We start from the raw sequence: 19,732 nt of genomic DNA on the forward strand, positions 1-19,732 counted from the left end.
CATTTTCCCATAATTCAGCCAGTTGGGGACAGGACCAGGATATATGTATAAAGTCCGCTCCTTCTTCTTTACATCTTGAATACATGTAATCTTTTCCAAGGCCCATTTTACATAGTGCCTTGGGAGTCCTGTTGACCTGTTGATTCAAGGATGTCCTCCCACTCCATAGAATTGTTTCCCACACCTCTCTCTCATCTAGCTTTAACCAAGGTCATGGGTCTCCCAGAAATTTTAGCAACAGAGAATTGTATAGTAGTGATATCAACCCCCTCGTGGCTTTAGCACATACTATACCTCTTTGTATTTTGCATCAATTTTTGAATGCATAGCTATCATTTCAGAATCAGGCCTCATTCACACTCCAGTACTTGATTGGTATTTTCCTTTACAATGTTAACGACACTAGTGTCAGACCGCCGCTGTCCGGACAGGAAACGATGGCCTCTGGCATCATTTTATAAGGTGGAATTCTCCCATCATTCTCTGTTAATGTTTCATAGTTATGGGATGGACTTGGTAACAATAATAAATAATCTTTATTTTTATACAGCGCTAACATATTCCGCAGCGCTTTACATACATTATCATCGCTGTCCCCATTGGGGCTCACAATCTACATTCCCTATCAGTATGTCTTTGGAGTGTGGGAGGAAACCGGGGAACCCGAAGAAAACCAACACAAACACGAGGAGAACATACAATCTCCTTGCAAATGTTGTCCTTGGTAGGATTTGAACCCAGTACCCCAGTGCTGCCGTGCTAACCACTGAGCCATCGTGCTTGGTAGAGAAGTTGGATTTCTCCTCTTTACCCAGTTGACTCTTCATGTGGGTCACTCGGAGGAGAGCCTCAGGTACTGGACAGAGATTATGATGGGGATGCTGGTTAGGTTATGAGGAACTGGGAAAAACCTGTTTTGTCCTCAAAGTTCCAGCATGTTCTCGCAAGGATCTGGCTGGACTTCATGCATCAAGCTTACTTTTTTCTCTAATAACCCCCCACGACATTACACCGGAGCATGTAACCCCACCTTAGTAGGGGCAGGAAACAGAGGTCAAATAGTCCCTCTCACATCCTCCCGCCAGTGTTTTTTCCTGTCCCTATCAGGGATGAAGAGGTGATATACGATGGTATTCTGCGCCGGCGGTAGGCACCCAGGGAATATTAAAATATCCGGGCAGCAGGAGACCGAGTGGGCCTACCTCTCCTCTCCGAACGCTGCTCCCGTCTCCATAAGGACTTGGGACTCCCCTCCAGTCCGCACCTTTGGGCAAGGTCTGAAGGGTTCTTCAGGCTGGAGGCTTCTGAGCTCTTCCAGCCCATCTCCTCCTCCTCTCGGGGAAAGAAGCACCGGTCTCCTTGGTTGCTTCTGGTGCTTCGCGCTAAAGTGCGCGCGTCACGACGGCCGCCTGAAGTGACGGCAGACGTCGGGCTGTGGTTTTTGACGTCCCTTTCGGATTTTGCGTTCCATGCTGGAATGCATCGCAGGGAGAAGCCGGATAATGGCGGCAATGACCTCCTGTGATTGCAGAGACACCTGGCTTTCACACCTGGACTTCAGAGGGAGGACATCCTTTGAGAGGATGGCACTGGATTCGGTCACCCATATAAGAGCCCCGGATAAGAAGGCACCTTAAGGTAGGGCCAATCCTGAGTGATTAGCATGGAGGGTTCAGGTTCTTCCCGCTCTGCATCTGCAGAGCCCAGCGCTGTTCCAGTCCTAGTAAGTAGTCTGACACTGGTAGTCCTTCTCCATGGTGCAGGTATAGTGTGTGTATATATTATTAATTCCATGGTGCTTTACATGTGAAAAAAGGGGTATACGTAGCAGACGACAAGTACAATAGTTTGAACAAAAACACGCCACCGACTGGTACAGGAGGAGAGAGGACCCTGCCCATGAGGGCTTACAATCTAGAAATATACAGCTTTATTTCTTCCCTCCTCTTTCAGGGCGACAAGGAACCTGATCCAGGGAGCAGATTTAAAACCTAACGCAAATGTGCAGTCTGTGCAAAGAAACTGGCTTCTTTCCATAAGAAACCTTTATGTGAAAAATGCACTGAGAAGATCATCAGGGAAGAACAACCTTCCTTAATGGAAGAGATCAAAGAAATAGTCCGCCAGGAGATTAAATCTTCCCTGGCCTCTTTCTTCCAGCCCACACCCTCTCCCAGTATTTCCCCAGTGGCTAAGAAAAGGAAGATAAGCCTGGAAGAGGAAGGGGACGGACTCTCAAGAGGAGATGTCCATTCCCGAGGAACTTCTGGAGGAAGGCGAGCTAAGCACTGACCCTGATGCTTCCCAACATAAATATTATTTTTCCTCTGAAAACATGGAAGAACTCCTTGATGTAGAAGAGGAGAAGACCTCCCATACGGTACACGAAGAAATGTTCGGCGTTCTCCATTCAAGAAAGAAGCTAGTGTTTCCCATACATAGCCATTTATGACTTACTAGAGAAGGCTTCAGATAAAAAGAAAGCCCTACCTGAACCTAGAAATTCTAAGAAAAGAACCTTTCTACCTTCTCATGAACAGCCTCCTCAGTACAGAGGAAAAGGAAATTGAGCTGGTTGAGCTATCCAAAAGGTGGGTGGGACAGAAATATTTTTTTCTCCCAAGGCCAGAGTCAAAACAAACCAAGACAGTAGGGGGTTCCATTTCAGGATTCCTTCCCCAATGGCGCAAGCTGTGCACAGATCCATGGACTCTAAGCTCAGTCGAAGAAGGAATAAAAATAGAATTTTCCTCCTATTTCCCCCACAGAGAGTAAGGATAACCAATTCTCCTCTCCAAAGCTGCAATCCATCTTAATAACCAGTCTAAAAAGCCTGCTATGCTCAGGGGTTTCTTTCCAGAAAAGAAAAAAAAACGAGACACTACTCCAGGATTTTTCTGATAAAGAAACAAAGCGGATCTCATCAAATCATAATCAACTTGAAACCCCTGAACCAGCACATAGTATACAGGAGATTCAAGATGGAATTCGTCATGGCTACAATCGATCTACAGGACGCATACTATTACGTCCCTATTCATCCAACCTATCTGAAGTTCCTGAGGCTTGCGGTTGTCCAGGGAGGACAAGCAGTGCACTATCAGTTCGATGTTCTCCCATTTGGGATATTATCTGCACAACAGATAATCACGAAAATTATGGCAAAAGTCATGGCTTACATTAGGGGTCGGGATATTTATTATTATTATTATTATTTATTATTATAGCGCCATTTATTCCATGGCGCTTTACATGTGAAAAAGGGGGTATAATACAAGAACAATTTCAATAATCTTGAACACAATGTGACAACGACTGGTACAGGCGGAGCGAGGACCCTGCCCGCGAGGGCTCACAATCTACGAGGGATGGGTGAGGATACAGTAGGTGAGGGTAGAGCTGGTCGTGCAGCGGTATGGTGGAGCGGTGGTTACTGCAGGTTGTAGGCTTGTCGGAAGAGGTGGGTCTTCAGGTTCCTTTTGAAGGTTTCCACGGTAGGCGAGAGTCTGATACGTTGGGGTAGAGAGTTCCAGAGTAGGGCGGAAGCACGGGAGAAATCTTGTATACGGTTGTGGGAGGAGGAGATAAGAGGGGAGTAGAGCAGGAGATCTTGTGAGGATCGGAGGTTGCGTGAGGATATTTGCATAATTCCATACCTCAACGACTTTCTGCTGGTGGCCCCCTCAATACCGTTACTCCAGAAATATTTATAGACAACGACACAAATCCTAACATCCCTGGGTTGGGTAGTGAACCACAAAAAATCAGATATGGTTCCCTCCACAACAAAGACATTCCTGGGGGTTCTCTTTGATTCCCACAACTAGACATCTTTTTTACCCAAACAGAAGCAGATCCAATTAAGATCAAGGATAAGCATAGTGCAAAGCAGGAAATTGGTGTCAGTAAGGTGTGCCATGTCCGTTCTCGGCTCCATGAGATCTTGCATCCAGATGGTAGCTTGGACCCAAGAACATTACAGACTAACATTCTTGTAAATTGGAATGGATTCCCAAAATCCCTAAACAAGATGATCCCAATAGCACCTCGGGTAAAAGCCTCTCTATTCTGATGGCTCAGCCCGGGGAACCTAAACACAGGAGTCCCCTGGATCCAGGACCCTATGGTGACCATAAAGGTGGATGCCAGCAGAAGTGGATGGGGAGCCATGGTCTCCCAAAATTCATTCCAGGGACTCTGGTCAAAGAAGATCAGCCAGCAATGCTCCAACTTCGGAGAACTGAAGGCTGTGGAGGAAGGAGGAAGTGCTCAGATTGGCAACATCTCTGATCCAGGATACCCATATAAAGATCTATTCAGACAACATGACTATGGTAGCCCACCTCTGTCACCAAGGAAGCACGAGACATGAAGACCTAAAAACAATCTCTGCAAGAATATCCTACTGGGCCGAAGAACACCTTCTCTCTTTATTAGCCCTCCACATAAAAGGTTCAGTCAACGTCCAGGCCGATTTCCTGAGCAGGTGAACGATTCACCCGGGAGAATGGAGTCTAAATCCCGAAGTCTTCCAGATGCTAACCAGAAGGTGGGGTCACCCGGAGGTAGATCTTTTCGCAGGATATCAGAATGCAAAAGTGGCTCTGTTCTTTTCCCTAAATCCAGACGATGCCTGCCTAGGTGTGGATGCATTTGCCCACCAATGGTAATTGAAGCTGCTGTACACCTTCCCTCTGGTTCCAATTCTACAACCACCCTGCAAAAAATAAGATCCCAAAGGGCCAAGGTGAGCCTAGTAGCACTGTTCTGGCCGAAAAGGAGCTGGTTTGGCACTTTAACCAGCCTGAGTATAGATGGTCCCCTGATCCTTCAATCAGAGACCTCCTTCACCAGAGGCTAATTCACCATCCAAAACCTGAGAATCTACACCAGTCTGCCTGGCTTCTCAATTTTAAAAACTAAGGTTCTTTCAGATAGTCAATAGAACTCTTCAAAAAAGTAGGAAACCAGTAACTAACACCATATATCATTAAAATATGGAAGACCTTTATATCTTGGAGTGCGCCCGAACATCCAGATCCATGTCAACCAAACACCTCCCAGATCCTTCATTTTCTGCATTAAGGCCAAGAAAAGGATCTCAAACCCAATACCCTGAAGGTCCAAAAAGCAGCGTTAAGTTCCTATTTTGACCAGAGCCTGGCCGAGCATCGCTGGGTGAAGATATTAATAAGGCAGTTTCTCGCCTTCGTCCTAGGGCAGTCAACCTAGTCCCCTCATGGGACCTTAATACTGTCCTTAAATGGCTGACACTTCCTCCATTTGAGCCCTTATCTATAAAGCTGGACAGACTCTCATGGAAGACAGGCTTCCTTGTAGCTATCACCACAGCCAGAAGAGTGGGCGAACTACAGGCTCTCTCAGTTAACGAACCATACTTGGGAATTCTAGATGACCGACTTATTCTTCGTCTGGACCCATCGTTTCTACCCAAGGTGGTCTCAGAGTTCCACAGATCTCGAGATAATTCTTCCCTCCTTCTGTCAGAATCTTGACGAATGAGAAGAATTCCACACTCTGGACGTACGAAGGGTTGTCCTTTATTATCTCTAAGAAACGCAGGGGTGGAGAAGAGACCAGAATCTGTTTGTCCAGCCTCATGGCCAGAATAAAGGGAAGAAGACTTCCAAATCCACAATCGCCAACTAGATCAAGAGAGCGATTACTGAAGCATACCATATGCAGGATCTTTCACCTCTGGAGAAGCTCACGGCTCACTCTACTAGAGTGGTATCTGTCTCCTGGGCTGAGAAAGCCAGCTCTTCCATTGAACATATTTGCAGAGCTGCTACCTGGTCCTCGCTCCATACGTTCCTCAAACATTACAGGCTAGATCTAATGTCTGTTAAAGACTTAGCCATTGGGAGGAAAGTTCTGCAGGCTATTGTCCCTCCCTAAACATTACTATTGGGTATTCCTCCGGTGTGCTGTCGTGGGGTGTTATTAGAGAAAATAGAATTAGACCGGTAATTTGACTTCTAATAACCCAACCTGACAGCACGGGTAATTCCCTCCCCTTGCTTATTTCTTGCATTTTTCAATCGGTGCTAATAAAATATAATTTGAAGCATCTATGCTCTTGTGGTCCTTTTATAATGACACTGGAGGGAGGATGTGGGAGGGACTATTTGACCTCTGTGTTTCTGGTCCCTACTAGGGTGGGGTAACATCCTCCGTTGTGCTGTCTTGGTGGGTTATTAGAAACCGAATTTCCGGGAAGTCTAATTCTATTTTTTACTAGATCCATGGGAACCGCTTGTAACTCAGAAAATAGGTTCCCAAATAAGGTAAAACAGGTTGATTGAAGGAGGCAATGCAAGCCCTTGGTCAAATTATTTTGGTCTCCCCTGGTAAGGTGGATCCGTGAAGGCCTTGGTCCGGATGAACAGTTGTAAATCAGCCCAGGCATATGACGGTGCATCTGGGTGGTTCAGCTGGAACAACAGGGGCTGGATGGTTACAGGAAAGTAGACCGGGAACCATGGGATATGATGCAGTCAATGCAACTACAACTGACATAGTAGAGTTGTAGCCCACAAGGGAGGTGGAGCGACTCGGCACTGAGGAACCAATGTAGAAGAGCAAAGTTACATAGGAGGTACAAAGACTGGACCGGACCAATGGTCGAAGTAGCAGAGCTGAGTTTTTCAGAGTTAAATACTGAACTGGCAGAGTTGACTCCTTATTCTAGCAGAGCTGAGGTAGTCCAGAGTCAAAGGCAGTATGGACCAATGATGTAATGTAGCAGAGCTGAGGTCGCAATTCAAAGCAGAGCTGGCAGTGGTACTGCAGAGTTAACTCAGTGCTATAGAAGAGCTGAGTAAGCCACAGAGTTCAAGTTAGAGCTGACCAGTAATGTGGAAGAGCATGCATCGATGTTACAGAACTGGCCAGCGATATAGCATAGATGAGTTAATCAAGAGGCCAATGATGAGCTAGTAACGGTCTATAGTTGTGGCAAGGACACCAACTACCACAAAGTTCTGCCACCTAAGCCAGCCTATAAACCTGAGTGTGTAACATCACAGAACCGCACCATGGTAAACCCACTCAAAAATAGAAGGGGTCGGCTGGAATAAGGAGGAGGAGAAGGAATCAATCCCTGGATCCAGGACAGGAGGCAAACCTGATTTCCTGCTTCCAGCTGTAAAATAAGTGCAATTCCACACCAGACCCTGTCATCTTCCCTAGACCATTTTTTCTTCCTTTTCCCTCAAGTGACATACTCTATGGATTGGTGGTTGGATCCCTGAAATTGTCCAGTGGTTTAAAGTGCATAAAGGTGGACTTTCTAATAATCACACAAGTTCTAAAAAGAGTGGATATTTCAATGTTATGTTGTCTAGATTTTCAGAACCTCCCTAATTATCTTTGCTGGCAGATAGGAAAAACGTCTGCTGCTTCTTTCTTTCACCTACATCTTAAAAGATATGGTAATATGGCATCAAGGGTGTGTCAGATGTGACAGACAGTCACCCTGCAGTTGGTTGCAGGAGATCTCTTCGTTTGGCATTACAGACACCTTCTTAGAATCTGTCTCACTCTAGGACCCAGTGGCTACCTCCCTCCTGCTCTAATTAACACCCTGGCCTGGGTGATTAAATACTTTCAGTTTGCTATAGGGAGGCGCCTGTGATATTCACATTTTCCCTTGTGAAGGCTTGCAGCTATTGCAGTCTGCTTACTTCCTCCCTGATGCTAAGAGGTCGTGTGTGTAATCTCTCTGAAGTCGGCTCAAGCTAAGTTACTTTCCCCTGTCTTTATCTCCCTTGTTGTCTTTAGTTGTTAGTGGGGACTGATTAATGCTCACCCCCCCCTCCCCTTCCCTATCCAGGGCCTAGCTCTTCCTGTGCAGCGATTGGTGAGGAACCAATATAGAGAAGATAGGGGAGATGGTGATATCAGATCTGCCTAGGAGGTCTCTACTCCCCCTTTCCTTAGTGTCTGGGCTCCCTTCCCCTCATCCCTTCGTGTTGCATTTAGTCTTTCCTACAGTGTGCATGACTTTTGGCTCCAATAAGTGTCAGAAAGTCACAAGTATAAAACTATTGCTAGAGGCCTAGTGATAAGTTTTAACATGCTGCTCCGCAGACCTTCTGGTTTCGGTGTCCACTCCACAACAGCAAAGTGTACTTTATAAACAGCGAGAGCTGACACTCCTATACAATTGTGGCTTGAGAAATATCTCCATGAACTCATTCACCTTAGAGACACAAGTATTGGGACATACCTCTTAATTATCAAATTAAGATTTCTCCCGTCAGTCCCATTGCCACAGATGAATAAAATCCAGTGTATAACCATGCCATCTGCCTTTACTAACATGAAAGAATGGGTTGTTCTAATGAGCTCCCTGAATTCCAGTTTTGTTCTGTAATAGGAGCCTCCTATCAGTTTGTGGAATTTCTTCCCTCCTAAATATTCCACAATCACCTGTGAGTGGTATTATTGAAAAGTGGAAGGATCAAAGCAACTCAGAAATGAAGTGAAGACCAGAGTGCTGAGGAGCAGAGGGCATAAGTCCTCAGCGCTTTGCTGACTCCATTACGGGAGCTTTATGGCATGGGTTTCCATGGCCAAGCAGCTGCATGCAAGCCTTACATCACTAAGTACACCATCACTGGACTCCAGAGTAGCGGAAACATGTTATGTTGAGTCTGCGTTTGGTAAATGCTGGGAAAACGTTACCTGGTGCCAGCTGTAAAGTTTCGAGCGAGAAAGCTATGGGATAGTTTTGAAGGATTGGCCTTGACCTTTTAGTTCCAGTGAAGGGAAATCTTAACACGTCAGCATAGAGGACATTTTGGAGAATTATAGCTTTCTTCTTTGGGAACAGTTTGGTGAAGGCCGTTTTCTGATCCCCATGACTGTGCCCAGTGCACAAGGTCCAAAAAGACATGGTTGGGGGAGTTTGGTGGAAGAACATGACCAGCCGCACAGAACCTGGACCTCAACTCCATCCCAAATCTTTGGGTTGAACTAGAGTGGAGATTGTGAGCCCGGCCTCTCTTCCAGCATTTTGACCTCAAAAATAGAGTGGAAGCTAATAAAGCTGCTAATGGACCAACTGTTAGAACCCTCCTGTTTGTTTTTTTCCATCTTGTGTTTTGCGGTCACGTGACCATCTGCCTTTATATTCCAGCTCCGCCCTTTTGGCTGTGCTGGACTTCAGTGTTTGACTGTTTCTCTAGCCAGGTGCTTCAGTGCCTTTCTCTGTTAATTCGCTTGGTCCTTCTGGGACCTCTAGTACCTTTTGTCAGTTTGTCTTTTTTGTGTTCTGCAACTACTATTCTGTTTAGGAGGTGTCCCATTTTTTGTCCCAGTCCTTAGTTCTTTTAGGGACCCCTCCCTTTATGCTATACAGTACAGACCAAAAGTTTGGACACACCTCATTTTTCTGTATTTTCATGACTATGAAAATTGTACATTCACACTGAAGGCATCAAAACTATGAATTAACACATGTGGAATTATATACTTAACAAAAAAGTGTGAAACAACTGAAAATATGTCTTATATTCTAGGTTCTTCAAAGTAGCCACCTTTTGCTTTGATGACTGCTTTGCACACTCTTGGCATTCTCTTGATGAGCTTCAAGAGGTAGTCACCGGAAATGGTCTTCCAACAATCTTGAAGGAGTTCCCAGAGATGCTTAGCACTTGTTGGCCCTTTTGCCTTCACTCTGCGGTCCAGCTCACCCCAAACCATCTCGATTGGGTTCAGGTCTGGTGACTGGAGGCCAGGTCATCTGGCGTAGCACCCCATCACTCTCCTTTTTGGTCAAATAGCCCTTACACAGCCTGAAGGTGTGTTTGGGGTCATTGTCATGTTGAAAAGTGTTGGCAGAGTGTATGTGAAGTTTTGCAGTTATTGAGTGATAATTCACTCTTTGCTAAGCTGGAGAAATGTGAGATCGCTGTGCAGGAAATTAGTTTTTTGAGCTACATTGTCTCCCGCGAGGGCTTTGAGATGGACCCTGTGAAGGTTCAGGCTGTGCAGGAATGGCCTAGGCCTATTGGTTTGAAATCTATACAGAGATTTTTGGGTTTTGCCAATTATTACAGGAAATTCATTAAGAATTTTTCTGTAATTGTTAAACCTCTGACCGATCTCACCAGGAAAGGTGCGAATACGGCCCAGTGGACTACTGAGGCCATTGAAGCGTTTGAGTATCTCAAAGAGAGGTTCAGTTCTGCCCCTATCCTTATGCAGCCTGATGAGACCAAGCCTTTTTTGGTCGAGGTCGATGCTTCATCGGTGGGGGTCGGAGCAGTTTTGTCTCAGGAGAACAGGGATGGAGTACATCCTTGTGCCTTCTTTTCGAAAAAGTTTTCGGAAACCGAACTGAATTATGATGTTGGAAATAGGGAGTTGCTGGCTATTAAACTTGCGTTTGAACATTGGCGTCATTTTTTGGAAAGCGCTAGATTTCCTATTCAGGTTTTCACAGATCATAAGAATTTGGTCTATCTGGATGCTGCCAAGCGCTTGAATGCCCGTCAAGCTAGGTGGGCACTTTTTTTTTTCTCTGTTTCATTTTTCTGTTATCTATATCCCTGGTACTAAGAATGTTAAAGCCGATGCTTTATCTCGCAGCTTCTCTCCTACGGTCGGTGCCGAGGAGGAGGAGAGCATTTTACAGAAAGGAGTTGTGGTGGCGGCATTGGACTCCATTTTGGAGAATGGGATTCTGACAGCTCAAGATGATGCTCCATCTAACACTCCCCATGGGAGGTTGTTCGTGCCTAGAGCCTTTAGGAGAGATTTGTTTGTGGAGTGTCATGAGTCTCGGTTGGCAGGTCATCCAGGAATTTCGGAGACTAAGAGACTTATCAGTTGCAGTTTTTGGTGGCCTGGATGGCAGAAGGAAGTCATCAAGTGGGTGCGTCAATGTACTGTGTGTGCCAGGTCAAAGGCTTCACATACTCCTGCTGCGGGGTTGCTTTGCCCTCTGGAGGTTCCTAGTGCGCCTTGGATTCATCTCACAATGGATTTTATTACTGATCTTCGTGGACCTTTTTGGTTTGATGTGTCATTTGGTTCCATTCATTAAGTTGCCCTGCGCCAAGACACTCGCTAAGGCGTTTGTTAAGGAGATTGTCAAGCTTCATGGCGTTCCCACGGATATTGTTTCTGATAGAGGACCTCAGTTTGTGGCTCGCTTTTGGCATGCTTTTTGTGACAGGTTGGGAGTCCATTTGTCATTTTCGTCTGGTTATCATCCTGAGTCTAATGGACAGACTGGAAGAAAGAACCAGGATGTTGAACAGTTTTTGTTTTGTTTTGTGGCGGACAATCAAGAGGTGTGGTCTGAGTTTCTGCCTCTTGCAGAATTTGCTCTTAACAATCATACATCCTCCTCTGCTGGGTGTTCTCCTTTTTTTTGTTGTACTGGGAGACATCCGTCTTTTGGTTCGTTCTCCAAATTGGGGTCGGCGGTGCCGGAGGAGGAGAATTTTTCCTGTGATTTGGAGAGAGCTTAGACTAATATACGTTGCAACCTTCAAGAGGCTAACAAGAAGTCCAAGAAGTATTTTGACAGGAAACCTAAGGAGATTTTGTTTACTGTGGGTGACATGGTTTGGTTGTACTCAAAGAACCTGCGGTTGAGGATTCCCTCTAAAAAGCTGGGTCCTAAGTTTGTGGGCCCATTTAAAGTGCTTCAGGTTGTTAACCCATCTGCTGTCAGGTTGGATGTCCCTACTTCCTGGAAGATTAATCCTGTGTTTCATGTTTCCTTGTTGAAAAAGGCTGATGTATCAGATAGGGATTCCACTATCACAGTTCCTCCTGTGGGGGAAGACGGTGAATATGAAATTTGTCTTATCTTGGATTCTAGATGGCATAGAGGGAGATTACAGTATCTTGTCTCCTGGAAGGGTTTCGGTCCCGAAGACAACTCCTGGGTAAGGACGGATGATGTCTCTGCTCCTAGGCTTGTTAAAGCTTTCCACAAGAGGTTTTCGGATAGGCCTGGGCCTGGAAGATTCGGAGTATGCTCATAAAAGAGGGGGTACTGTTAGAACCCTCCTGTTTGTTTTTTCCATCTTGTGTTTTGCGGTCACGTGACCATATGCCTTTATATTCCAGCTCTGCCCTTTTGGCTGTGCTGGACTTCAGTGTTGTTTGACTGTTTCTCTAGCCTGGTGCTTCAGTGCCTTTCTCTGTCAGTTCGCTTGGTCCTTCTGGGACCTCTAGTACCTTTTGTCAGTTTTTCTTTTTTGTGTTCTGCAACTACTTCTCTGTTTAGGAGGTGTCCCATTTTTTGTCCCAGTCCTTAGTTCTTTTAGGAACCCCTCCTTTTATGCTATAGGTCTTCGTTCAGACTAGCCGAGGACTAAGGTGGGTCTGTTCACTAGGAACAGGCAGCCCGCTACATTGTAGGGATTCAGCTTAGTCTTACTGTAGGGACAGCCTTCCCCTATTTTTCCTTAGTTCATGTTGCAGATCATAACACCAACTTAATTTTAATGTCTAAGGATTTAGAATAGGAGGTAATAAAAACCCCTGTAGGAAGAATGTGTAGGTGTCCAAATATTTTTGACCTTAGAGTGTATATTGCAGAAAAGTATATGACAAAAAAATTGTCAACAAAAAATGATAAAAAGTTAAAAACAAATGCCAGGGCATGGTTAATTGCACCCCTTTTTCAGTTTGAAACAAAGGACAAACTGACCACTTTTTGTCAGTTCTCACTTGACTTTAATTAGCCCAAGAACATGGCTTTGATTACCCTGTTTTTTGTATAAAATGGCAAAGATGAAGGCTTTCTGAGGAGACTAGAAATACTAATACCACCAAGCAAAAGCAGTCTTTTAACCCTTAGACTATCGCCAAAATCCTTGGCACCCCAAGTGCAACAGTTTGAGATGTTATCAAGAAATTTGCTACTCGAGGAAAAGTCAAGAACCTTCCTGGACCAGGGGGAAAAGGGAAAATTGAAAAGAGAACCCTATGAAAGGTGTGTTTGAAATATGGCAAAGTACAATATCCAATGAACTTCAGGCTTAACTGAGACATTTTACACCGTACTATATGCGGTACCCTGAATAAGACAGATCTCTATGGTTGAAGACCAAGAAGGACCCCACTGCTTAAAGAAAGGCATATAAAATGTGACAGAATGTTGCCAAAAGTTCCATATACAGTGGTGGCCAAAAGTATTGGCACCCCTGCAATTCTGTCAGATAATACTCAGTTTCTTCCTGAAAATGATTGCAATCACAAATTCTTTGGTATTATTATCTTCATTTAATTTGTCTTCAATGAAAAAACACAAAAAGAATTGTCCTAAAGCCAAATTGGATATTATTCCACACCAAACCTAAAAAAGGGGGTGGACAAAAGTATTGGCACTGTTTTGAAAAATCATGTGATGCTTCTCTAATTCGTGTAATTAACAGCACCTGTAACTTACCTGTGGCACCTAACAGGTGTTGGCAATAACTAAATCACACTTGCAGCCAGTTAACATGGATTAAAGTTGACTCAACCTCAGTCCTGTGTCCTTGTGTGTACCACATTGAGCATGGAGAAAAGAAAGAAGACCAAAGAACTGTCTGAGGACTTGAGAAACCAAATTGTGAGGAAGCATGAGCAATCTCAAGGCTACAAGTCCATCTCCAAAGACCTGAATGTTCCTGTGTCTTCCGTGCGCAGTGTCATCAAGAAGTTTAAAGCCCATGGCACTGTGGCTAACCTCCCTAGATGTGGACGGAAAAGAAAAATTGACGAGAGATTTCAACGCAAGATTGTGCGGATAGTGGATAAAGAACCTCGACTAACATCCAAACAAGTTCAAGCTGCCCTGCAGTCTGAGGGTACAACAGTGTCAACCCGTACTATCCGTCGGCGTCTGAATAAAAAGGGACTGTATGGTAGGATACCCAGGAAGACCCCACTTCTTACCCCGAGGCATAAAAAGCCAGGCTGGAGTTTGACAAAACTTACCTGAGAAAGCCTAAAACGTTTTGGAAGAATGTTCTCTGGTCAGATGAGACAAAAGTAGAGCTTTTGGGGAAAAAGCATCAACATAGAGTGTACTGGAAAAAAAAAAAAGCATTCAAAGAAAAGAACACGGTCCCTGCAGTCAAACATGGCGGAGGTTCCCTGATGTTTTGGGGTTGCTTTGCTGCCTCTGGCACTGGACTGCTTGACCGTGTGCATGGCATTATGAAGTCTGAAGACTACCAACAAATTTTGCAGCATAATGTAGGGCCCAGTGTGAGAAAGCTGGGTCTCCCTCAGAGGTCATGGGTCTTCCAGCAGGACAATGACCAAAAACACACTTCCAAAAGCACTATAAAATGGTTTGAGAGAAAGCACTGGAGACTTCTAAGGTGGCCAGCAATGAGTCCAGACCTGAATCCCATGGAGAGAGATCTCAAAATGGCAGTTTGGAGAAGGCACCCTTCAAATATCAGGGACCTGGAGCAGTTTGCCAAAGAAGAATGGTCTACAATTCCAGCAGAGCATTGCAAGAAACTCATTGATGGTTACCGGAAGCGGTTGTTCGCAGTGATTTTGGCTAAAGGTTGTGCAGCCAAGTATTAGGCTGAGTGTGCCAATACTTTTGTCTGGCCCATTTTTGGAGTTTTGTGTAAAATGATCAATGATTTGATTTCTGCTTCATTCTCTTTTGTGTTTTTTCCTTGCAAGCAAATTAAATGAAGATAATAATACCAAAGAATTTGTGATTGCAATCATTTTCAGGAAGAAACTGAGTATTATCTGACAGAATTGCAGGGGTGCCAATACTTTTGGCCACCACTGTACAAAGCACAATCCTATTTTATAATCAGATGAAACTAAGCAAGCGCTCTTTCGCAATGCATGGTAGCATTATTTTCATAGACTATGAAATGAATCCTTCAAAGAAAAGTGCATCCTACCTACAGTGAAACATGGTGGAGAACCCATCATGTTGTGAGGCTGCTTTGCTTCTTCTGGGACTGGAGACCTTGAACTTGTTACCCGAAATATGAAATGTGAGGATTATCAGAACGGTTTAGAGCAAACTGTGCTCCCAAGTGTAAAAAAAATTAGGCTTCAATTGAAGAAATTCAATTTGATGTGTCCTGATCTCAATCCAGTTGAAACTTTTTGGAGAGATGAAATCGACTATATGGATAAGAACCCTACAAGTATTCAGGAACTTGAGAGAATTGCAGTAGTGGAAACTACCACCAATTTTGTGCAAGAAGCCCATAGCTATTTAAAAATGTTTGGAGGCTGTTCTTGTTGCCAGAGGATGCGAAAACAATTCTTAAGAAAAAGGGCCTTTAATCCGGTCTTCTTCATATACTATGTTTCTCCTTCCTTAAATGACTGCATATATGGTGACAGGCTCACTTTTTAGTGAACGTTTTGGACATGCTATTAAAATATTCTAATGATACAAAGTTGGTCCATATTGCTTATGAGTGAAGTTTTTTTTTAATGATCAAAGGTGCCAATAATGTTGACCACAAATGTACATCAGATTCGTGGGACCAGTACCTGAAGCTTGCAAAACGTGGTTTAGACTCTGAAGGCTTAATCTTCTGTACAATGACCAATTATCCTTTTGGTAGCAAAGTTCTTCAGGCAGTTGTACACCCAGAGTTATCAGGGGTTCATATTTATCTCTTGGGGTCCATCTTAGATGTAGAAATATCTGACCACCTTCTGTACAACCAGGCCTAAATCGATGTGAATAAATGCCCTCATACACACGGGTTTTGCAGACTGTGTTTGGGGCCGCCTGCCAAATAATCGTTGGCGTAGACGTCAATTGGGCTTGTCCAATTTGATCCTTTTTGTTCTTCGGGAGACTTGTCCCTGCCTTTTCCTAAAGAACACAGGAGCACTGGGACGAATTAGCGCTCCTGTGTATAGGAGAGGTGGCCGTCGGCCAAAGTATAAATCTTTATTTTATTTTTTTTTCTGTGTTTTAGGATCCACTCCTGATTTTTTTTTTTTTTTTTTTTTGGTCTTGAATCAGATGGAAAAAAAATGGATGACATGTGAATTAGGCCTGAAGCCTAGCTTTTAGCAAATGAAATGCATTATGTTTCCGAAAGTAGAAAAATTAATCTCTTATATTGGAGAACCTGCAATTAATTAGGGAAGATATTAACTCCCTAAAAATTAGCCTTGTAACAGATCTTGCCGGATCCTATTGACCACTAAAATGACCCTTTTACTGGATGGAAAAGCACAAGACACACCGTTATTCTGACAATGTCAAAAGAAAAAAATGGAAGCAAAGAGCTTGCATCTGGACCTCTAAAGATTTGTTATGACCTGATTCATGTGGCTCGGGGGCTGTTGGCAAAACAATGAGTCATTATACAAAATTTTGCACCATTTTCTTGCAGCTATGCTGTTCATCTCTCCTAGAAAGGGTAAGAATTGCACCCACTGTTGGCTGCCTACATCAAGCACTATTCACTTCTCATTGGTTTTGTCAGAGACTTGCTTGACATGTTGCTAGTTCCCCATGCACCCGAAAGTGACTGATATGCATCACGTCTTAGTCTATGCTGAGGTGCAAATACAAGAGGAATCAATGGCTGATTTCTGTGTGCTCATACAGTGGCATATATCGGAGGTTGGTGTAGCCAAAAAATGAGATATGACCAAAGCCTTAGCAGTAAGCTAGTAAGTAATACATGGTGGTTATCTTGACTCCTTTTATAAGTGTATAGATATGTCCGTTCTTTTCAGATTTAGATGCAATGTCATTTACTTATGTTCTATAGGTCCGATGAACCCTCCTCCCCGGTGACGTCTCCATCCGAAACCACAGAGCAGCCAAGTGTTGTTGTTAAAAAGGAACCCGAAGATAACTATGATTACAGTCAGACCGCAGCCATGGGAAGCGTAGCGGTAAAGCAAGAACCGTCTGATGCCGAATTAACGGATGATTACTCCAACAGCGACGTTGATTATCCCATATTAGAGAAGCAGTTTGCAAAATTCAAGGAAGATCCTTACCTGGATGGAAATCACTCGTTAAACAGCCCAGTTGGGGTTGCAAAAGATAAATTATTTATCCCAGACAGTCCTCCTGTACTGCACAGGGAGCCTTGTGCTGCTGATCAGAAAACTCTTGAGGCTCCTCATCTAATAAAGTCTGAGTTGTCTGAGGAACCGCTACAAGACACAAACGTAGACAAATCTGCCATTTATGAAGAGGGTCCTGTTTTTCCAAGCCCGATTATTAAATCCGAGGTCGGAGATGACATCCCTATAAAAGAAAAGAGGAAAAGAATATGTAAAAAGAAGATTGATGAAATCTACGCAACCCTGCAAACCACACTGAAAACTTCCCGCGGCCCAAAAAGGAAATTCCCTTTACTGTTCTCTAAACCTTCAGTAACACCAACCCCCGGAAATGAGGGCACAGTGGCACCCATAGCGAAAAAAAGAGGGAGGCCGCCCAAGCCTAAAATGTCTAAGGTAGGACGCCCGGCAAAAAAAGACAATCCCATTGAAGCTCCACGATTGTTTCCAGATTTCAAACCAGACCTCGAAGATGTGGACGGAGTCTTATTTGTTGCTTTTTCTTCTAAGGTAAAATTTAAGAAAACGAGGTGCCAGATATTGTAGAGGTTAGCTAAGTAACGTTTTTCACTCTTATGTTTCCTACCATAAATATATGAGGGGACTACAGCTTTATATCGGCCTGTGCAGGTATCATCTTTGCTGTGTAAATCTTCCATGTATCAGTTTTCTATGCATTTCATGCTATTTTGTAACCGTTTAAATGGAATCTATTAGGAATAATCTACACCCCCCCACAAACTGTTTATTAGGTCATATTGCTCTTTGAAAAATAATGTCTTCCATGCCTTTACTGATGCGCTGTTGCTCACTGACTGAAAATTCCTTTTTAATTCTTATGCACATGAGGTTTAGAGGGAAATACCAGCAGTTAATCTTAAAGCAGCATAATGCAGGGGCAGAATTCCTAATTCCATGGATGTCACTTAGCAGCGTGCTGTAGTTTCAATACAATCAATGTTTTATCAGCAGGAGATTAGCTTGGCACAGTACACCTAGTCCTGCAGTGATGATCTCTGTAACCCCGCCCTCACCACTGATTGGCAGCTTGCTGACACTGTACACAGAAACATGCCAATCAGTGGTGTGGGCGGGGTTATGCAAAGCTCAACATTCCGAGCTCTGCTAGAGCTACAGCAGAGAAAACAGGGATTTTATCAAAACTGCAGCAAGCAATTCAGTAAGTGATACATTGCTGAAATCAGGGTCTCTGCCCCTACACCATGCTGCTCTCAGATTACATAGCAAAAATCTCCTGACAGATTCTCTTTAAGTGCTCTGGATGTGATCGGAGCACTTCCAAAGTCTCTGCCTTCCTGACTCTATTCCCTGCCAAGCTCCACCTTCCTGTGCTTGGCTGACAGCTTAGCGGATATTTCATCATGTAATCATGACTCATTTGCATATGAATTAAAATTGTGATTCCCCCACTCCACTCTACAAGACCATTTCAACAGATTTGGGGGTGTTGGATCTTTCTGACAGATCCCCAGTAATCTGATCTCAAGTCACAGGAGGTCTGCACTAATTGTACACTTTATACAAATTACCTTACATGGGAAAAGCAGCAGCATGACTCCACCATGAGTCTCATCGTTTTTTCACTCTATTAGATATTCGTTGCAAATTGCTTTCTTATTGTTAAATGTCACAATTTTTTGTCCAGAAGCTGCATGGCCATTACCGATAATATGGCCAGTTACAATGAGTTTTGTAATAGAGTGTCTAAGGAGTAAAGTTTCTCCTTGTGGAGAAAGACAAGTCAGCTTAAGACACTTGTAGGGCTTACAATGCTCTTCTGGCAGTTTAATTATGCAAATACCCTCTTCAGAGGGGAAGAGGATAGGAATTCTAGTGTCATCAATTAATTGTAGCAATCTAAAAGTCAGTATCAAGCTGTGCCACATAAGTTAGGATATGCAGGTCTTTCTCTCAGCCAGTCAGTTCTCTTGTTTTGCACTGATGAGGGGCAACACTCCAAAACATGTGTCTGGTTTGGTTTTGTATCCTAAGTCATGTGGCAAGACCCTTTTAAAGGGTTAACATTGACTTTTAGGTTTGCTACGTGCAATAGGTGGCACTGGGTTCTAGTCCTCTTCTTTTCTGACTAGGTAATTTACACAATAAGAGTAGGTTGACTCCGCACCTGTTATATATCGGCTGCATTGCAGCTGAACCTTGACCTTGCAGTACATTCATGGCAAACGCTTAATGGGACTGCAGTAAATGTGATCTGTTAGTCTTGCAGAGCGGGCGAGGCAGCATGCCCCGGACTAGTCATCTGAGAAGCATAGTTTTGACTTTCTTTGAAAAAACGCAGTGTTTCAGGGTAAAACATACATTACTGCAATAACGCAGCATGAATCAGCTGGCGGGTTCCTTTAAATTTGGCCTAATAGTCATATTAATTACATTTTCCTGATAAGTCACTCCCTTTAGTCTAAGACTAGGACTGAATTATGTTAAAGGGAATCTGTCAGCAGGTTATTGGTATGAAACAGCAGCATGATGTAGGGGCAGAGACCCAAATTCTAGCTGCATCACTTAGTTTGGGTTCAGCAGTTGTGATACAATCCCTGTTTTCTCTGCTGCAGAGCTTTGAATGCTGAGCTGTGTATACTCCGGCCACACCTGTGATTGGCAGCTATCTGTCAACAAACAGTGT

At 43.9% G+C, this 19,732-nt stretch overlaps 1 protein-coding gene across 7 annotated transcripts in view; it reads left to right on the forward strand.

The window, feature by feature from the left end:
* The window catches only part of MGA (MAX dimerization protein MGA), an 88,619-nt gene that overhangs the window by 15,922 nt on the left and 52,965 nt on the right, over positions 1-19,732 (forward strand). For 6 of the 7 annotated variants that reach the window (XM_073638818.1, XM_073638821.1, XM_073638822.1 and 3 more), the window contains one exon: positions 16,764-17,577. In XM_073638818.1, the coding sequence (XP_073494919.1) occupies positions 16,764-17,577 (814 nt within the window). The remainder of the gene's footprint in view (positions 1-16,763; positions 17,578-19,732) is intronic. The other variant, XM_073638820.1, reaches the window with a different exon arrangement.

Source organism: Phyllobates terribilis, unplaced genomic scaffold (assembly GCF_046119375.1).
Source record: "Phyllobates terribilis strain yellow unplaced genomic scaffold, ASM4611937v1 Scaffold_7__3_contigs__length_470593459, whole genome shotgun sequence".
Lineage (NCBI taxonomy): Eukaryota > Metazoa > Chordata > Amphibia > Anura > Dendrobatidae > Phyllobates > Phyllobates terribilis.